A 22,184-nucleotide genomic window follows, 5' to 3' on the forward strand; every position below is an offset into this window, starting at 1 on the left:
TCTTTTTCCCAAATGCTGCAGTTCTTTAAAATTCAATTCCTAATTATACCCTATCAGTAATTAAATTCTATAAATGCCCTTTGAGCCAGTCATATTATTATTAGGTATATACCCCAAATGGGTCAAGGATAGAGGGATGAAATCAATAGGTGTTGGAATATTTAGAGTGGATTATTTTGTTATGGAACTAGCCACAAAATAGATGCTGATCAATTGGGTAATAGCTGAATAAAGTGTGGCATAAGAGGTAGCCAGGTGGTACAGTGGATAAAGCACTGGACTTGGACTCAGGAAGATGAGTGAACCCCAGAAGTCAAGAGATTAGAGTTGCTGATAGATAAAGAGAATAAGAGAAGCTGAACAGGCTACTCCTTCTCCTTGTTCTACTGAACTAGCCCAAGTCCAACTGAGCTCAGGAAGAAGGGGACAGAATAGGTTCCACAATTACATCTATGCTTGAGCTGTTCCACCTAAGAGGGGTCTTTTTTTTTTTTTGCCCTCTGCCTATCCTTCGAAATCCCCTTTCATATAACTTCTCCCCAAACTTTCATTCCCATTCAGCTCCACTTCAGCCTTAGTAAGTACCCATACTGTTCAGCCCTCTCTTTCTCCTATGCCCACTGGCACTGCCCTACTGGTAACAAACTCCCCGATCACCCTGTTTCTTCCTCACATACTCTCTCCATCTTCTGTTTCTAACTGGCACCTAACTTTCTCCTCTATCTATCCATCTCTAGTCACCTTCTCCAAGGTTGGCTACATCTTCTCTTCTACACAGACCAGGAGGAGTAATTGAAATATTCCCTCCTCACTTTTACTTTCAGACCTTTTCTCCCATCATCCCTCACTAGCCATTTCTCCACCTTTAAAGCTCACTCTATCCAATCAGATCTTTGCCATTATCATCTATAGACCCATTCCTCCTTCCCAATAACTCCAGTTCCTGGCTTTCTTCTCTACCCCAATTTCTGCCCTCTTCAAACACCCCCAGACTTCCAGTTCCTCAAGTTCTTCCACCCTCATGACCTCTAATTCCAGTGTGTGCCAGACTAGCAAAGGAGTGGCCATATCTTAAGTAATTCATCAAAAATGGAGGCACTGGGAGAAGTAGCAGGAAGACAAAAAGAAATGGGGGGAAAAATATCTCTATTCAATCAAGTTTGCCCTGAATGCTAGAACTCCTAGTTAGAGCTCTAAATACAGGCTGTTCCCTTCTACCCTAGCCAAGTGGTCCATAAAAGTTCTTGGTCACAAAAGAGTAAACAAGTTCAAAACCATGCCATCCACTGTTGTGGTGGGGGGAGAGGGGAGGAATGGTTCAAAGTACAGTATTTTCTGATACTGCCAGTCCAGTACTACCAGTAAAGAGGTAATAACTATAACCTCAAGGAAATTAAACTACCTCTCATTCTTGTTTGCCCATTTCCTGCCCTTTATAGAAGTGCATTTCAATGATATTAATATTTTCCCTACCTACTTTAAAGGGTCTTTGTGAGGATCAAATCAGAAATGGATCAGAAAAGAATAACTGCATTCAAATTCAATATGGGTAACCTTGGACGAGTTAATACTTCTCAAATATAAGCCCTGTAAAACTATGTTCACAGGCATAGGCTCATAGTTTTAGACTTTAGAAAGGACCCCACAGGTCACCCAGTCCAACCTTCTCATTTTACAGGCTCATTGAGGCTCACATGAAGGTTGTGAGACTTGTCCAAAGTCACAGAGGTAGTAGATGTTAGAGGTAGAATTTGAACCCAGGTCCTCCACTGGAACCCATTTCTGGATTCCCATGTCTAATTATCCACACAATCTATACTGAGTAGGAAACTGAAATTTAGGGAGGAGAGGTGACATGCCTAGGATCATATGAAATACAGAAACAGAACCCTGGTTTCCAGACTCCTGGATCCAATTCCTTATGGGGTTTAAAAGGCAAGATTCTCTTCTAATATGGTCCAGCACCCATTTTCCTTAGTATGGTTTTCACCTTTCCTTTCATTTGGAAAGCAAAAATTAAGCTTGATAAGTAAATTCTAAACCCCACTCCACCCATTGTTAATGTTCTCTCCTTCTTAAAAATTATGTATATTCCTTTTTTCTAACTGTACCTATTATTTCATCAATACCAACATAGCAAATGCTTCCATCAGTGCAAATCTCTGTAAGTTTTAGTCTCGGGGAGTTGTCTGGGACAGTGAAGTCACTGTGTATAGTCACACAATTAGTATGTCTGAAGCATTAAATAAAAAATATTTTCTCTACATATATGGTGTATATACTCATTTACATATGTTGTTTCTCTCCTGTAGAGTGCTAAAGGACAGGTATTGTCTCACTTTTGTTTTTCTATCCCTAGTACCTAGCACAATATTTGGTACATGGTAGGTGTTTAATAAATGCTTGATTGATTAACTTAAACCCAGGTTTTCCTACTCCACTTCTAACCACCATACTAGACTTCAACAACTTTTCTTTTTAAACACTTATGGTCTGTCTTAGAATTGAGACCAACTATTGGTTTCTAGGCAGAAGAACAATAAGAGCTAAGCAATTGTCTGAGGCTAGATTTCAGTTTTCCTCATCTGTACCGATGGTATATATAATAACACATGGGAATCTAGAAATGTATTCCAATGGAGGACCTGGGTTCAAATTCTACCTCTAACACTCACTGCCTCTATGACTTTGGACAAGTCACACAACCTTCATGTGAGCCTCACTGAGCCTGTAAAATAAAAAGGTTGGACTAGGTGACCTGTGAGGCTCCTTGCTAGGTCTAACTCGTACCTACTGAACCACCTAGCTGCTCCTTGATTACTTTTTTTTTTTCAGTTACATGTAAAAACAATTTTTGACAAATTTTTCTGACATTTTAGGATTCAGATTTTCTCCCTTCCTTCCTTGCAAGTGTTACTTGAGGCAGTAAATAGTTTGATATAGGTTATACCAATGTTTTCATGAAACTACATATTTCTATATTGCTCATGACATTAAAGAAGACATGTCATACATACAATAAAAAATAAAGGAAATACAGTGGTAGATGATTTGTAATCAGACTCCAACTGTTCCTTTGGCTGTGGGTAGCATTTTTCATCATGTGTCCCTTGTGGATATCTTGGGAACTTGCTTTGTTGATAATGGTTTAGTTCATCACAGTTGATTATCATGTAAGATTTCTGTTACTGTATACATTGTTCTCCTGGTTCTGTTCATTTGAGTTTGTATCAGTTCATATAAGTCTTTCCAGGTTTTTCTGAACTCATCTTGTTCCTCATTTCTTATGGTGAAAAAGTTTTTCATAACAACCATAAACCACAGCTTGTTTAGACATTCTCCAAATGATAGATGATCTCTCAGTTTCCAATTATTTGCCACTATAAAAAAGGCTGTTAAAAATATGTTGGTACAAGTAGGTCCTTTTGATTACTTTTTAATATGTTGGATACTTATCTGTGTACATGCTGCTTCTCCCCTATTGAAGGTAAGCTCCATGAAGTCAAGAGCTATCTCACTTTTTGTTTTTATATTAATGAAACCTAGTCTGGATCCTAGAACATAACAGTTTCTGAATAAATTCTTGTTAACTGATTCATCGATCAATCCACCTGAACCCAGGACTTCCTGACTCTAAGGCTAAGCCCCTAACCACTATTTTAGGCTGTCTGCCGCTACTTTCTTATGTATTTTGTATTGAATTATCTGTTGTAAATGCTATATCCTGCCTCCCCACTGCCACCCAGTAGAATGAATGTAAGCTCTTCCTGAGCTGCCACTCTTGTGGGGTTTTTGTTTCTGTCTTGGTATCCTGAGCACAAAGCTCTGCAAATATAATGAACTTAATTACGGGTGAATTGGTCTCCCCTCCTGTCTGATAGCCCATGAATGTCCCCATCCATATGGACATGTAAAACTAAAGCCCAGATGAGAAGATTCTGAGAGCTTTGTGGCTGTTCTTTCTCAATCAATGAAGTACTGTTCAAGCGCACTGACCCACCCCTCCCTTCATCCGTCCTCAAAGTACAGGATCCATTGTGTGGAGAAGCACAAGGCAGTAGTAGGAAGGGGGTCACAGCTGGATGAAGTGACAGTGGAAAAAAGGAAGGAGATGCTATCAGGGGCCGCCTGCTCTCTCTCAGTGCCTCTCTAAAGGTCATCTTGATGAGACTGTCTGCTTCTCACTCTTCCTCTTCTCATCAAGCAGAACAAGAGACAAACTCAAATAGGCATCCAACCAGAGAATAAGTAAATTCATTCAAATTGAGGTACAAGAAAGAAGGAATGGGAAAGAAGTGATTAAAACTTCAATTTCCAGGCTCTTCAGCCTCATGCTGTGTGCTCCTCAGCCTTATTGATCCGAAGCTGGTTAACGCTCCAAGACTACCAACCAAGCTGTGATGAGCTCCAAAATAACCACGTTTGACATCACCTGCAGCTACCTGACAGCTGCTGAAGCCAAGTTTCCGTACACTAAATGAGATGTCTTTGGGGGTTTGAGACCAGGGAAATCAACTAATTTGTTTCTTTGGCTTCACAAGAATTAGACAGAGGACAGAGCAAGGGTCTCCAATCTTTTTCTAATTCTAGGCTATTTTCTATTCCTCTAGAGCTGTATAATCAATCACCCCATTGGGTTAGGGGGCATAGAGTACACACTGCTAATGGGAAGCTACCACCTGTGTGCCTACTGCTGACAGCCAGCACAAAAAGGGCAAGCAATAATGACTGGTCAAACTCTCTCGTGCTGGGAAACACCTTTGACCACTGGGACCACTGGAGAAGGGGGACTGATTGCAACATTAGTAAGAGATCCATCCAACATGGGCACACCACAATCTACTAATTGGGAAGCCCTGAGTGTGCCATGTACACTGAATATCTTTGGGTTATAAGGCAGTAAATACATATAGACTGAAAGCAAAACTCTGAAATGAGCAATGTTTGCTTTAGGGGTCCCTTCACCTATCCATCTTTTTGACACCCTATCCCTTCTTAGGTTCCCAAGCCTCACACTCAGCAAAGATCCAGTGCACTCACACTTGTCCTTAACATTTCAGGGCCCCCCAGTTGGTCCCAAATGGAGGTTTCAGTTCAATATAAGGAAGGATTTTTTAATAATTAGAGTGAATAGAATGAACCACATGTTGGGTAGCAAGCTTCCAATCACTAGAAATATTTCAGTAAATGTTGGATAATCTTTTGCCTGAGATATAATAAGAACATCCATAAGAATGTAACCAGGGATCAAGAACAGTTTTAATTCCTTCTTTATATCCCCAGTGCCTAGTACATTGTCTGGCACATTAAAAAAAATGTTAAATAAGTGATTTTCTACTGACTGGTTGCCCTTTACTAGCTTATGTGACTTTGGGTATGGCACTAAATCTCTTTTGGCCTCAGTTTCCTCCTCTATAAAAGAGTAATAAGAATACCAAAGTGTTGTGAGGCTCAAAATATTTGCACATTCATTTGTATATAAAGTATTTGCAAACTTGAAAACCCTAAAAATGCAAGCTATGATGAAGTGGATAGATAAAGCACTAAGACTGAAATCAAGAACCCTGATTTTCCTGAGTTCAAATCTGGCCTCAGAAACTTACTGTGTATCCCTAGGTAAGTCACTCAACCGTCTGCCTCAGTTTCCTCAACTATAAAATGAGCTGGAGAAGGAAATGTATCTTTGCCAAGGCAACCCAAAAGGGTCACGAAGGGTCGGTCACAACTGGAATGATTGAACAAGAAATATTTTTTATTAAGGAGGATTCATTCACGAATCTAGAGGTTGCACTAGATAGCTTCTGAGGTTCCTTGTAACTAAGATTCCATGACTTAGCCAATAGATCTGCCCACCCCACATCCCATAGTTGTGTGCTAAAGACTCATTAATTTGCTTCCCTAATAGGAAATATATTTGTAGCAAATGAGAAACACAGAAAAAGTGATGGTTGTGGGACCAGAAGACATAGGTTCAAAACCTGGCTCCAATACTTATTATCTGTGTGCCCTTGGACACAGGTAACCTTTCTGAGCCTTAGTTTCGTTGTCTATAAAATTAGGATAATACACTACCTACCTCATAAGGCTGTCATGAGGAAAGTGCTTTGTAAACATTAAAGTGCCAGAGAAACGTTAATTATCATTAGCACTCCTCCACTTAAGAGCAACTCTAATATCTCATCACAGCAGGGAAGTGACCCTGGCTGACTGTACGTCTCTCATCAGGGAACCAGCCAAGTGAAGTCCTGAGAAACTCCTCAGCATGTTGGCTACAGAGTGAAGAACTCTTCCTCATACCCTCCATACCCTCAGTTGCTTCTCTTACATATTTTCCTCTCCACCTCCGCCCCCTTTAACCAAGCACAGGCCAGGAACATACATGCACTGGACTAAGTTTTAGCCATTCATGAAAACCATGAACCAAGGGTTAAAGAGGTTATAATCTTCATCCATGACAGTGGTCCCCACACTGATGTAATCATGGACACTTGAAATGTGTGTGCTAACATTCTGCTTCTGTGAAGAATCCATCCTGCATTGATGTTATCTTGGAACTTGGAGAACGATCAAAGAAATGATGGAGTCATTCAATCATTCATTCATTTTTTCCATTCTTAAGTACCTATCACATGTATTGAGTATATCGCTGTGCAAGGCACTATGAGAGAGATGAAGACAAATAAATGGGACATGTTTGTTGCATTCAGATAGCTTACAATCCCACATGGGAGTAAATGTTTCCCAGACTAATGTAACAAGAAAAGAGACAGCTAGAAAATGAAAGAGGTTGCTTTGGAAGAAAGTATATATGCTTCCTGATCAAACAGGAACACCTAACTCTCCCATGGACAGAACGTACAGACAAATGAATGACAGCTGCACTTTTTACCCAATTTGGACCATAGAACAAAGAAAACCAATAGCCAAGCCCAAGTCAAAAAGTATTGGCATACTAGGCTTTTCTGGGACTGACAGAGTGATTTGGGAGAGGAATAAGAGATGGCTGCATTGGAGTTGAAAGGACTAGCAGAAATTTTTTTCCCTAAGGGCAAAATGATTGTCCTGCATGAGCACTAGTAGGTATGTATAATCGGAGAAATCTGAATCCATACAACCTCAGAATCAGGACTCTAGCCAGGGCATGAATATTCAGTAAGATGGGCTTGCTGAGTCAGGTTTCCCCAGGATGGATGGTATGGCTTATAGGGCAGTGCCTGGAACAGGGGCCATTACATCCCTTTTCATCATAAGCCCACTTGACGGCTATGTTGGTGTGTTGCCTCAACATATGCATGGAAATGGCAAGTATCGTAATTCACCCAGATGGCAGAGAGCTGCAGAGTTGTTCCTCCTAGAGACAGATGTTTCACCACTGGGCCATATGGCTTCCTCCTCCCAGTCTTCTCTCTCCATCAGTCCCACCTCAACAGTATCAGAAATAAACCAATGTTTGCAGGCAACCTCAAGGTGCTTAAAGCCTGCCTCTTTTTCTTAACAGGTAATTAAGAATTCTGGCTGAGATGTATCTGTTTCACAACTCTCACGTTTGTCTACATGTCAGGAGTAGACATATTAAAATGCCACTGTGTTAGACATGGGAAACTTGTGGCAGTTTTACATTCTGCTAAACATGGTTTTTTTGGAACCTGGCCACTCTCTTGCAGAACTGTGCCTGTGCAAGACCCTACAAAGATGGTCTTTTCACTCTGCTGCTGCCAGGTAGAACTGCAACCATCACTTGGCTCAGGTCAGTTCCAGAATTCTAGGCGTAGAAGCAAGCTTGAAAAAAGCCACTTATATTCTACCCCCTGCCTTTTGGTTAAACTGACTTTAGTTCTCCCCATACAAATCAGATTCTGCTATTGGCTTGAACATCTCATTCATTTCCTTTCATTCCTGATAGATTAAGAATTACTCAATTCCAATTCCCTCCTACAATTTAAGCCTTCCTTTTTCTGTTCTCAGTGGAAACTGATGCTAGTTGTTCTTTACAGCTCATCCATACCCCCTTTGCAGACCTAAAGACTGACTTTGTCCTCAATTCTCATTACTGCCTTCTTTCTTTTATTACACAAATATGGGCACAATATGCAAAACTGGATGATGAAGAGATTCTGGATTTTACTGAAGAGAGATGCCCACCCCAGGAATTAGTGGTACCACTCTCAAAACCTATGTTCAAAACCTGTGAGCCTTGGAATCTGTTTAGTCCTTCCCCTCATTACCTCCAATTTTAATGATCCACTAATTCCTATCAATTCTTTCTTCTTTCATTTCCATTCTCACAGTTATAATCTGAATCCTAGGTCAAATTATCCCTTGCCTAGACTAGTCACTATCCCTCCTAGTCACTATCCCTACCTCTGATATTTACTCCTTCTAACCTATTCAAAAGACCTGAATCACATTACTTTTCCTAATGCATACAGTTAACCACAATGACTGTCTACATAAAAACCTGAAGTGGCTCCCTATTACTTGCCAAAGAAAGTCCTAACTCCTTAGCTTAGAATCCAATGCTTTCCAACTTCTACCAATTTCTCCAATCTTTACTCCCATTCACTATTCCCTTTCACTATTAATCCCTTATCAGCCTTCAAAAGTCATCTCTCTGACTCTGTCTCTCTCTCTCTCTGTGTGTGTGTCTCTCTCTCTCTCAAGCTCTCATGCTATTTTTATTACCTCTTATTTATTTATTAAATGCTTACTTTCCATCTTAGAATCACTACTATGTATTGGTTCTAAGGCAAAAGAGTGGTAAGGGCTAGGCAATGGGGGTCAAGTGACTTGCTTAGAGTCACACAGCTAGGAGGCTAGGTCTGAACCCAGGACCTCCCATCTCTAAGCCTGGTTCTCATTCCACTAGCTGCCCCCTCATATATTCATTATAGTCTATTTATGTCATGGTTATTCACCAAAAATTCCAGGAACAGTAACCAAATCAATACTACAATTTCTTGAAAGCAAATCAATTACCCTATGACTCCACTCATCATACTTATGACTTTCTGGACCAAAACATTTCTCCCTGGCTACCACTCCTTTACATGTGCTTTTGCCCCCTATTAGGATACAAGCTCCTGGGGAGTAGGACCATCTTGCTTTTTGTATTTATATCCCCAGCACTTAAAACCATGCCTGGCACATAGTAAGCACTTAATGAAGGCTTGCTCATTTCTTCAGTTGGCCAGTCATTAACTCATTCATGCACATTCCCTTTCCACAGCTAGACTACAAGCTCCTTGATAGCAAGGGTTGCATCTTATTCCTCTTTGTATCCTCCATCAAAGTCTAACACAGGTCTCTGAATACAGTAGATGCTAAGTTATTATTTAGTGGATTGCCTCGAACATCCCAAAGTGAAATGAGCTGCCTTGGGAAGGTAATGGGTCCCCTGCCACTGAAGCAAAGGCTTGATGATCACACATGTGGGTTGCAGTGGGGATTCTTTTTGGATATGGAATCGGACCAGGTGGCTGAAGAGATGCTTTTCAACTCTGCAATTCTATAATTCTGTGCTCCAAGGCTCCTCCAATCTATATTCTAAGATTTACCTGTTTTCAGTGTCTCAGAGTCATAATTCAAAGCTCTAATGTTGGTGCTAAGTAGCAGGACATGCCTATAGAAAGAGTTAGATTTTAGGAAAATCCTCAGACATGAAATTATAAGTATTTCAACTCAGCACCATGACTGACACATGGTAGGACCTTAATATGTACTTGCTGACTGGTTTTTGTTGCCTTCCAGAATACCAAATCCTATCCAATAGGATTCTCCAGTCAGTCACTGTTTGATACTTACCAGAGTTCAATGATCTGGATTATACTGAGACCACAAAACTAGATGGATTGCATGTCCTACTCTGGAATCTGCCCCAGGCAGAGAGGCAGTTAGAAAAAAAGATGATATTGGTGGTGGGAACAAAAATGAGGATAAACTCTTGATAAGCTAAAAACAAAGCTTACAACTCTCCTGGCACCGTAATTCTGAACGGAGGAAAAAGAGGAAGATGTATAAAGGAAGAAGCAAAAGGTATAAAGGGAAGGAAGAAACGAGTCTCCACATCCTATGTGTTTAGTCCCCTGGGGCTGACCCTGCTCCATGCTTCCTACTTGGAACCAATTCTTCATGCAATGCTTTATGTAATTCTATTGAGCAAAAAGCAAGATTAAAAGGGACAGATGGAACAAAGAATCAGTCTCCCTAACAAAGGTTCCTCCACTTAGTAAATTAGAGGCTCTTTCCACCTGACACACTTTTAAAAGGAAATCTTCAATTACCATGTGCTTGCTGGGCAGAACAACAAAAGAGCTGTCCAGTGACTTTATTTTTAAAGCAACTAAGAGGCATTGAAATGGCTTCATGTAAAGGAGATACTAATCTAGTCCACATAATTTTAAGAATCCTTTATGGAGGAGTGAAGGACGTTTGAACCCTGCAGCTGTTTAAAAAGGCTATTTTCCCCCCATAGCCTTTGCATTTAACTTTGCCAGAAGCTTAGCTGGGCAAACACAGTGTCCAGTAAATCACACTGCAGCTGATTTATTCTCTGGCCTTCTCTGGTTATTTTCAGGGATGGAGCCTCAGAGGGAGTTGTCCCTGCTGGAAATACTGGGGCTACCAGGCTCAGCTGCCCAGAGTAGATGAGGTTTGCAGGCATTGATCAGGCTGACCTCAGGGTTCTAGAAGTTTCTGGTCCCCTGATGGGTGAATCTGAGCTTTCAAACAAGGATCAGTGGCCTCCTCAGAGTCTCCTTTAGTCCCAGTCCGCCCAGGCAAAACCAAAGAGATGTATTTTTGATGGTTTTAGTTCTAGAGGTGGCATAAGGTCCTGTTTTTAGATCCTGGAAAAGTGAGGTTCCCCACCAAAGTATGTGAATAATGATGATTATGACAATGACATTCACAAAGGCTTTAAAGTTGTAAAGCACTTTACATATATTTTCTGCTTTGAACTTCATAACAATCTTCCAGGTTAGGTACTATAAGTATTCTCCCAATTTTACAGGGGAGACAGGGGAGAGATCAAGTGGCATACTCAGGATCACAGAGCTAGGAAGTGCTAGAAATGAGGTCTGAATTTGGACTTTCCTGCCTCCAAGTCAAGCACTTTTTCCAATAGATTATGCTGCAGAACCAACATTTGGCTCAGTGACAACTGAGCACCATCAGCTAATTGAAGAAATAGAGAAGGAAAATAAATAAAAGAAATGAAAACAAGAGAGGAAAACAAGGAAGGCGACCTTCCAGAGAGCACTAGGACATATCCATGCACATCTTTACCCAAAGACTCCAACAGAGGAGCTGGGAATCCTCTGTCTTTCTGCCTCTTCATTTAAAAACCTCAAAATACTTCTCATCCTAAGCCCCAAATGACAGCAAGTAACTCCTGAGCCCATGGAAATAACCCAATCTGCTTCTCAGAGAGAGGTTATATAAAGGGTGGGGAGTTTCTCCAGGTGACAATGGGGGATGTACTCAGGAATTAAACTTGTTGGGCCCCAGATTTCTTACTGATATAATAAAGGGTTGGACTAGATGACCTCTCCCCAGCACTAAGCCCAAAATTATAAGGTGAATAACCTTGGAAGAAATAAATATTTGGTTAAAGGATATGTGTGGTTCTCAAAAAGAAGAACTGTAAAAGACTGGCAATATGAAAGAATACTACAAATCACGAATAATAAGAAAAATGCAAATGGAAGCAACTGCAAGGTTTCACTTCACACCCAGCAAATTAACACAGATGGGGACAAAAGATGACAAAAGAGGGGGATGATTAACATCAGAGGGACTGTGGAAAGAGCAGCATTATTAGTAGAACTATGAACTGGTTCAACCATTTGGGAAATCAATATGGAATTTTGCAAATAAAGTGACTAAATGGCTATATACCTTTTAACACAGAGATTCACTGCTAGGTTTACATCCCAAGGAAATCACTGACAAAAAGAAAGTCTCCATCTTACACCATAATATTTATAGCAGCACTTTGTATTTCAGCAAAGAATTGGAAACACAAAAGATGCCCACTGATAGCTAAGTAAACTGTAGCATATGAATGTAGTGGAATACTGCTGTATTGTAGGAAATGATTAGCATGATGAATATGGAGAATCACAGAAAGACTTACAAGGATCGATACAAAATAAAATAGGGAGAGCAAGAAAAAATAATTTATGCAATGATTATAACTATGTGAGTAGGAAAAAACCACCCCATAAAACAAGCAGAATGGAATGTAGTGCAATTACAAAAGATAAACCTGGCCCAGAGGAAGAGATATGAGAAGATATCTTCTCCCTTCCCACTCCACTGCAGAGTTGAGGGGATCACAAGGGCAGAGTAGCGCTGGAGTCACCCGGGAGTGTGCTCAGCAATCTCTGGGAAAGGCTCCCAGCACTCAATGAAGCTTTAGTTCAGGCCCATTATTGGGGAGCAAAACAGCTCGTATAGGAGAGCAAAAGGACCTGGCCTGGAGTGAGAAATGCACTGGAATGAAGCTCTTTCAAGAATCAGGATGACAAGAAGGCCACCACTTTAAATACATGAGGTGTTACAGTTTTCAAAGTACCTTAAACTTGTAAGGCATTCGAGGCAGTGCTCCTTACTGAAAAGATGCAGAAGGAATGTCCCCTCCAGAAACATTTAAATGGCTTGCCCAAGATTATTGTTAATGCAATCAAGAAGTAGAGCAGTTGAGCTAAAAACGCTGAGAGGCAACAACTGAGACCCCTGGATCTAATGGGAGAATCAGCTGCTCTCCCTCCCTTTTGTCTATTAGTTGTATATGGTACAGTGGAGAGAGCTCTGGGCCTGGAGTCAAGAAGACCTGAGCTCAAATTCTGCTTCAGAGACTTCCTGGACAAATCATTCAAGTTCCATTTGCCTCCATTTTCACAACTATAAGATGAGAGAATTTTCTGTAAAGCACTTAGCGTAGTAGCTGGTACACAATAGCCACTTGTTGTTCAGTCATCATGTCCCCATTTGGGAGTTTTCTTGTCAAAGATAATGAAATAGTTTGTCATTTCCTTCTCAAGCTCATTTTGCAATTGTGGAAGCTGAGGGAAACTGGGACAAAGTTGCCCAGGTCACACAATGTTTAACTGTCTGTGATAAGATTTGAACTCATGATGATGAGACTTCAAGAAGAGAGAACTGTTTTAACCACTGCACCAACTAGCTGCTACCTAGGAGGCACTTAATAAGTGCTTATTCCAGGGCACAGCTGAGTGGGTCAGTGGATTGAGAGCCATGCCCAAAGAGAGGAGGTCCTGGGTTCAAATCTGACCTCAGATACTTCCTAGCTGTGTGACCCTGGGCTAGTCACTTAACCCCTTATTGCTTTTCTGCCTTAGAACCAATACACAGTATTGATTGAAAGAAAGAGAAAGTGAGGGTTTTAAAACTAAAATAAAAAATAAATGCTTATTCCATGCCTCCTTTCCCTCAATGTGTCTGGCCAAGAACACTTTCAGTAACATTTTTCGTAGCATCCCTAACAATCATGTATTCTTCGCTACATGAAAGAGGAAACTCGGTGAAGATCTCCCTGTGGCAGGCAGAGCAATGTGAATTCTAGGAATCTGGTTACCATGACACTTTCCCAAGGAGCAAGTATGTCCTTGGGACACACATGGTCTGCACTAGAGTATTCTGTAAACTATATGAGGTCCTTATCATAAGAAATAACAAAAAGATTGGACCAGAACCATTGGACCAGAATGCGGCAGGTCAAAGACAGGGTTTCCCTTGAAAACACCTTCTGCTCCCTTCCCTGCACCTCTGGGCACCCCTGTGTTAGATGTAATAGGAGAGCCTTGATACGCCCGTTAATCGATCAATCCATCGGCAAGCCTGTTGGCCCAGGCACCTTGCTAGTTGCTAGAAATACATACACAAAAGGGTCAGTGACTGGGACTCCGGTCTCCTCACTCCTAATGCCAAGATCCTTTCTAGGAGACTTTTGCAAACAGATGGGGGACCGGAGGTGGGTGCAGAGAGAGAACCTGAATGGCTATCTTGTGGGTGAAAATCACTGTTGAATCAAAGAAAGGGCCCTTCATTAGGGAAGCTCTCAGCAAAGAGCTGCCCAACCTGCACAGATCCTCAGTATTACAGGGCTTCTGGATCTCACCTGCGACAGAGGCCAGGCATAAGGGAGAACGCACCAAGCAGGGACTTGCTCAGAAACCTTTTATTCACATTTCAGTCCCTAAACTTCCTTTTCATGATCTTACTAGCTGTGCCTTATTTCATCTTGGAAAAAAAAACTAAGAGTTCCATTCAAGTGAAGTGGATTGCCCCCCTCCCCCCCACTCCCCTCAGGAGGGTGACACTAGAAGCTCTTTCAGAAGCTCAAGTCAGGACACCAAAACGCCCATCTCCAGAAGGCCATTTGTATGGAAAAGCTCATTACCTAGTAAGCAGGGCTGCTTTCTATCCTGTTAGCTGTCAGAATGGATTAGCTGATCTGATCAGCTAGCTGTCCCCTCTCGGGGCCACGAAGGCGTTAAAAAGCAGGGCCAGAAGTTCTATAAGGGGCAAATGGATCATAGAAACCCAAGGACTGAAGGGTGGGAATGATTTAGAGATCATCTAATCTAAGGGATTCATTTCACAAATGAAGAAATTAGCTCCAAGAGGTCAAGAGACTTGCCCAAGGTTGCCTAGCCAGTCAGAGGCAGTGATGAGATTTTCTGGCTCCAAATTCATTGCTGGGCCAGTTCTATAGCCTGACAAGAAGCCCTAGAGGGAAGCTAGGGAATGGGCATGGCTCATGTGGCATCATCTAGACTAGGTCCCAATGATGAAGCCCGGCATTTGGGACTAGGTAGGAAGGTGTGCATCAAGAGAGGCTTGAGGAGGAGGGCATTCTATCAGCTCATCTTTATTGAGCACCTACTGCATGCCCACCCTCGTACCAGGCACTGGGCAGAGTACGAGGCGGTGCAAAAGAGAGGAAAGAATCAGTCAGTGAGCATTTTATTAAGTCTGTACTGCATGTCAGGCACTGTAGTTGGGATGGGGCTACAAATGCAATGAATGAAATAATGCCTGCCCTTCTGGTCTTGGATAGTCACATCCTAGTGGCCTCCAGCAAACCATCTTACCTCCCTGGGATGAGTTTATCATTAAAATAGGGATACACCCTAAAGTAGGTGTGGGGGTCAAAGATATTAGCAAATATAAAAATTTTTGAAAACTATAAAGCGCCATATAAATGTAAGCTGTTACCACTCTTCATAAGAGTAATAGCAATACAAAGAAACAAGAGAAATGATCCATCTGAGAAAATAAGATTAAAAACACGAGACAGGGTAGTGTATGAAGAATGCTGAGTAAAGTGCCCAGGCAATAAGTTCTACTGGAGCTGGGAGAGTGAGAGAATGTAAGCTCCTTGAGGGAAAAACAGCTTCACTTTGATTTTTCATTTTGAAGTTCCCTGTACCTATAAGTGCTAAGTGTTCAACAAAAAACTTGTGGATTGGTGATCAGAGAAGGCATTTTTTGAGCTGGGCTTTAAAGGATGGGTAGGATTCAAGGAAACAAGAAAGAGCAGGGAGAACCAAAGATTTGCACCCACAGCATGCCTGGGAGCTGGACATTACATAAATACTCAATTGCTTTTGACAACAGCAACAACTTTCACTCACAGGCTCTGGCAGTCGTCTGTATCTAGATGGAAGAGATTTAATTACAGAGTGCAGCTTGCAATTAAAAAATTGCCATATTTCTCCTTTCATGGCAGAGTCAGCAAATGAACCCCTTCTAATGCTCAAGGAAGAGGGTAAAGAGGAAAGCAAAAAAAACAGTCAGCAAAATCCACCTAAGCCACTCCCACATCCTCATGCCCCTTTGTAGCTGACCTTGGCCTTTTGGGGTGCTGTCCCAAAAATAGAGGTTGAATTTTGTTTGTCTGTTTTTGATCTGGACCAATAGTTCCATCAATGTGGAAAATCCTAGTGGGGAAATTCCCTTCACTAGCTGAGCCAGCATGGTGAAATAAAAAAAAGCATTGGTCCTACAGTCAGAAGACTTTAATTCAAATCCTACTAAAAAGTCTTACTATCTGCCTAAGGGAGACCTTGGATGAGCCATAATTTTCTTGGGTCTTGGTTTTCCCAGAGTGGGCTGAATTACATGGTCTCTGAAGTTCCATCCAGCTCTTAAATTGACTTGCTTGTTGGCTTGACTTTCCAAATGGGCTCATGTGCAAAATCTCAAAAAAAAAAAAAATTTTTTTTAATAAAATTAAGTTAATGAAATCTATGACTACTTAGTTAATTCTCCCATAGTATTTCCATTCTAAAAGAAGACCTAGAGAGGTTATTGCAATATTTCAGGCAAAAGGTTATAAAAGCCTCAAATATTGCAATGAACTCCTAATTGCCTTTATGTCTAGACTCTCCCTCTCTCCACACTAAAATTGTCAATGTTAATTGTCATTGTTAATTTAAAATTATCATTGTTAATTTAAAATTGTCAATGTTAAAGAATTGGAGATGAAAGATCATCTAGTTAGTCCCAATTCCTCATATGTTTTAAACCCTTACCTGCTCTCTTAGAAGAGCAGTAAGGGCTAGGCAATTGGGGTTAAGTGACTTGCTCAGGGTCACACAACTACCAAACTCCTCATATTAATGGAAACTAAGATCCAGAGAGATCATGTAATTTTCCCAGTCTAGCCTCCATTAATTGCTCCTTCTTCTGAATTTCTCCATCAATCACTTAATTTACTAGTCAGTAGAATGAAAACTTCTTGAGGCCAAGGTTCATTTCTTTATTCCCTTTGGGTCCCTGGCACCTACCACAGTGCCTTCCACATTGGAGACAACTGATAAATGTTTGCTGTGTTTATTAAACTACATACTAGCTGACATTTGTTATCTATTTGTTCTATATTTATCTTCTCTCTTGAGGTAGCAAACATCCTGGGAACAAGTACCAAGCCTCACAGGATTCTAATATTCTCTATGGTACCTAAGATGGCATAGCTGAGTTCACAGTTAGATGTTCAGGAAGTACTCAGTGACTCAATTATTTCTCAGCCCAAGCTCCACCACTCCCTACACTTCTAGCTGCCTTGATATTAGCACCTTTAATTTAATTATTTTTTAACTCTTATCTTCTGTCAAACTCAATACTAAGTATTGATTCTAAGGCAGAAGAGTGGTAATGACTAGGTGGTTGGACTTAAATGACTTGCCCAGGGTCACCCAGCTAGTAAGTGTATGGGGTCATATTTGAACCAAGGACTTCCCATCTCTACTAGCCTCCATTCCCATCAGCCACCTAGCTGTCCCTTACATTAGCACCTTTTAAATAGGTACAACCACACCACTAATTTTTCTTTTATTATATCCTTATGATGCTACCTATTCCCAATCCATTGCTTCTAACCTTCCCTTCACTCCTCTCCAAGGTGACCTCCTAACTTCCTTGAACTTTTGATACAACAGCCTAGCATCTTCATCGCTTCCCTCCAAGTGGTTTTTGGATCCTTTTTTGTGTTTTCTTCTTCCACCAAAATATAAGTTCCTTGAAGGTAGGGATTATCCTTCTTTCTGCATATTTATATTCTCAGAATTTAGCACCCTGCCTGGCACATAATCAGTACTTAATAAACAGCCTGTTGGCTTGACTTGACTTTGCTGGTTTGACTTTGCAAATGAGTTCATATGTCCAATCTCCTAAAAACAAACCCAAAAAATCCCGTTCCTTCCAAACACAGTCTTGCAGCTGGACTTCCCCCAGCTAAGCAGCTTAGGTCAGCCAGTTCTCCGCACAGTACCAGCCCTAGCCATTATAAATATTGCACACTGAAAGAGGTCTGAACTGCCCTCCCAAATCAGCAAGACTGATATTACAAAACTGGGACACTTGGCACTTCTGCAGTGTTGCTGCCTTCAAAGGGCTTAACCAACATTACCTAATGAAGATTATAATGGGAATTGGTGCATCCTTTCCGAGGTCCCCCTTGCTGATGTCTGAGTTCCCTTTTATCATTTTCCTGGGGCCATAACTCTGCTCCCTAGTGGGGGAAAACATTCCCATCAATTCTGCCTTTGACTTTATGAATCTAATACAGAACATTCAGCCTGAATCACCATATGCCATTGAGAGAGGAAAAGCAAAAGGGAAAAAACAATGTGGTGGACCCTACCAGCATCCGAGCTGCCTGCATCCCTTTCCCCACCCCACCCTGTCTCTAGTAGGGCCAGGAATGCCTGCTCTTGCCTTCATTGCCCAGAGAAATCGGGGCCCTGTCCTCTCTGCTGGCTCAGCTCTCAGCTGCTCTGGAATTTTTTTCTAGGTTTTTTTTGGCTACAAAACTAACCCTATCCAACCCATTTGCTCCAGTATTTTGTATTTTTTCTCATTCATCTCCCTAATGGAATTAAGATTGAGTTTCTCCTAGTAGGTGAGATTTAACAAAAGTAGGGAAAATTGTCATTTCATTCCCAAACATCAACACGCCTACACTCACCCAATCTGGAGTGTCTCTGGCGTCTGTTCTACCTACTTGAATGGCAAGGAGAATATTAACAGGGAAAGCCTTGCTCAAAGTTAAGAGGCAGGAGGAGCTGGGGGGCCAGGGGGGGGAATTTTATCTTTTCATCATCAGGCTGGTTGTTCCAACAAGCATACTAGGAAGACTTTGGAATTAAACTCCATCTCAAGGCCAGGCTCTCTTTAAAACAGTAACTTTCCAAGAGTAAGCTGGGGGTGAGGAGGATAAATAACAGGATGTCAGAGGTGGCAGGGACACGTTTGAAATCATCTTGCCCAAACCCCCCCTCATTTTACAGATGAAGAACTGAGAAAAATTCAAAGACCAGCACATGGTCACACTATTTTTTTAAACAGACCTGGGACTTGCCTATTCGTCGTGTTTTCTTCATCTCAACAGGTTATTCCCCTAAAAGAGACATGTACTAGGAAACCAGGCTCCAGAGGACAGTGTGAAAAACTGTGACCTAGCAGTAGGGATGCCAGATTTAGAGTCAGGAATTGGGTTCAAATCACAGCTCTGCCATTTCCTGGACAACCTGGGGCCAATCACTTATCATCTCTGGGTATCCATGTTCTCATGTGTAAAATGAGAAGACCAGACTGGATGACTTTGGGGTCTTTTTCACCTACACATCATGTGATCCTTGAGCTAACCTAAAGGGAAATGGTGATGTCAGCAATGTTTGTCTTTAACATATGACCCCTTTTGCCATGAATCCAGTGTCCGAATACTGCAGCACTCTCCACACCCCACTTCTAGATGTTTTCCTGCCTCCTTTCACTCATCCCCACCTCCTGTGATCAAACTTTGTTTTTTTCCTAATCTTTCCTGTAGTTACATTCTTTGTTCTATCCACAGAAGATACTGGGTTATTAATTTGATTATTATTATTATTTGATTTGATTATCTGATTATATTTGATCATGATTATTACTAATTTGACAAACTAAGCTATATTAATGTATTCCCTACATGTTATATCCTCCCAGATAACGCAATGCCTTGATCTATTTAAAATGAACTTGTCTCCAATGGATAATGGCACCAAAGGGGAACTCTTCAGGCTTGGCAATAGACAGAATCCACTCTGGCTCTCGGGTAGATGTATTACACTTAGGTACATGATACTATGTAGGTGGCTGCTGACTTCTATCATGCATAAGCTCTACAACTCATTCAATTACTCTCAGGCTTCTCACATGACAGAGTGACTCCCCTCCTCCCCTGTACCGCACTCCCAATCCAGCCAAGAATAGCAATCTTCCCCTACGTACGGATGCAGACGTCCCCGTTCTCGTAGTATCCTGGGCAGCACTGGGATCTCCGTCGGTACATGGTCCTCAGGCCTCTCCGATACGCCGTCTTATAACTGATTCTAAATCACAAGATAGAAAGCCACTTGAAAGTATTGAAAATCAATCACTCCTGTTAGAATTATATTTGTGTTAAGCTATAGCGAGGATGCCATTCAATAATTACTTTAAAATGCATGGAGGCTTCTGATGTGAAGGAACACAATAAAACAAAATCAATAGGGAAATCTTGACACTAGCAATATTGAGTGTATTAGAAATGCAGCATCTGCTAATGCCTGCCAACTTTCCCCCACATCCCAGAATGATTCTTAAGCATATTCTTGCCGCCCTGGAAAAGAGATGTTGGGTAATTTGGAGGACATCCCTAGCCTTGAGGCAACATCACCGAGGGGGTATCCAGAGCACAGAGCTAAAAGGGACCTTAGAGATGTAAGATAATAGGAATGGGTGCTGGAAAGGTTCTTAGAGATCATTCGAGCCAACCCCAGCACTTTACAAAAGACAAAACTGAAGCCCAGACAAATTAAGTGATTTGCCCTAGGACCAAGAGACAGTAAATGGCATTTAAAACCAGGTCTTCTAATTTCAGGTTTAGCATTCCTTCCACTCCATAGCTGGCCATTGTATCCTTGGTGCCTCCTGTCAGTGACAAGCCTGGGATGGACAGATGATTAGATTAACTCATTTCATCATCATTTCTATTGTCCTTTTGGAGTTTCTTCCCAGAGGGAAGGGGGGAAAATGCATCCAAGAAGCATATTCTCTCCTGTTCATCATTCAGAGCCACTCAGAGAATTGGAAACATTTTTTTCTGTCAAGAAAACCTAGGGCTATATTCCCCCTCTTGGATTAATACTGTCTCTGCCTTTCATAATTTAGAAGGGACCTTAAGAGAGCCCTTTGTTCAAATTCCTCACTTAACAGAGAAGGGGGCTAAAGGACCGGGTGGGGGGAGGGGGGAGAGGGATTTTGTCCAAGATCACATAATAAGCAAGTCAGTGTTTCCGTCAATTCTCAGTTATCCACTCTTACCAAAGGGAGTAGTGGCATGCATTATGCACAACAACAGATAATCCAAAAGCATTTCCCATTGGATTTTGGCAGGAAGACAGAAACAAAGAGGGTATGATGTTGCATATTTGCGTTAATAAGCAGGATGAGAAAACATTAATTTACTTTTCCTAGGATCACGGTTTCTGACTACTATTGCTCAGAAATGTGCACTACTAAGTCAAACTAGGATTAAACATTTGCCACTAAAGACATATACGAAATAATCCATACATGGTTGATGAATTGAATACAGTGTGTTGAGTCTGCAGCAGAGTCCTTTGCTGCTCTGGGTCCCAGATACAGAGACTGTTTAATAAGGGACCTGAATAATGATGATGAGTTCTAGGGCCTAAAATGCAGATACTTTACAGATGAGCTCAATTTCATGTGGCCCAGAAGAGGTAACTAGAGATGGGCATCCTAACATAAGAATGCCATCTCCACTGGTGTTTAAATTCACCAGAAGCCTCCGTCCTTGGCACAGTTCTGTTCAATGTTTTTATCTGTGATTTTATTCATTCATTCTGCTTATATTTGCCTGCTGAATGAATATAATCACTGATAAAAAATTCTTCTGCACTGAATGATAGAAGTAGAATCCAAAATGATTTGAGTAGATCATATCAGTAAGCTAAAGCTAACAATCAGGATAAATGCTAAGTCCTGGAATAAAAATAAAATCTACTGCCAAGTGTAGATGTGAGAGATATGGCTAAAAAGTAGCCATGAAAAAGACCAAAAGACTTTAATGGATTGCAAGTTTAATATGAGTCACTAGTGGAATGTGGCAGCCAAAAAAAGCTAATGGCTTCTTAGACTGCGTTAAAAGAATTATCTGTAATGTTCATGGTGACCAAGGCAATAGGCCTGCTGAACATAGGAGGTAGCTTGGAGTTATAATAAAAGGCACACTGGAGTCGGAAAGAGGAAGGATTGGGTTCAAATTCCACTTCTAACATTTTTGAGCTGTGTAACCATAGACAATTCACGTAAATCCTCTGGCCCTTAGTTTCCTCATCTATAAATGGGGACAACAATACCATCCTCACAGGGTCGTCATAAGGGTCAAATGAGACAACATGCAAAGCATTTCCTGTGATCTGCAAAACTTCAGGCTCTACCAAAATATCAGCTAGTTACTGTTATTACTATGGCAATTTCTAACATTACCCCTACTCTACCCTCATCAGATCAGCTCTAGAGTGTTGTGTCTGGTTTTAGGAGCCACATTTTAAAAGCATCGTTGGCAAACTGGGAGCCCAAAGAAAGCTGACAAGGATGGTAAGAGGACCCAA

The 22,184-nt window shown here is 41.3% G+C and overlaps 1 protein-coding gene across 5 annotated transcripts in view; it reads right to left on the reverse strand.

The window, feature by feature from the left end:
* MEGF11 (multiple EGF like domains 11) overlaps window positions 1–22,184 on the reverse strand; it is a 489,358-nt gene that overhangs the window by 295,658 nt on the left and 171,516 nt on the right. For all 5 annotated transcript variants that reach the window (XM_056808678.1, XM_056808684.1, XM_007479599.3 and 2 more), the window contains one exon: window positions 19,795–19,895. In XM_056808678.1, the coding sequence (XP_056664656.1) occupies window positions 19,795–19,895 (101 nt within the window). The remainder of the gene's footprint in view (window positions 1–19,794; window positions 19,896–22,184) is intronic.

Source organism: Monodelphis domestica, chromosome 1 (genome assembly GCF_027887165.1).
Source record: "Monodelphis domestica isolate mMonDom1 chromosome 1, mMonDom1.pri, whole genome shotgun sequence".
NCBI lineage: Eukaryota > Metazoa > Chordata > Mammalia > Didelphimorphia > Didelphidae > Monodelphis > Monodelphis domestica.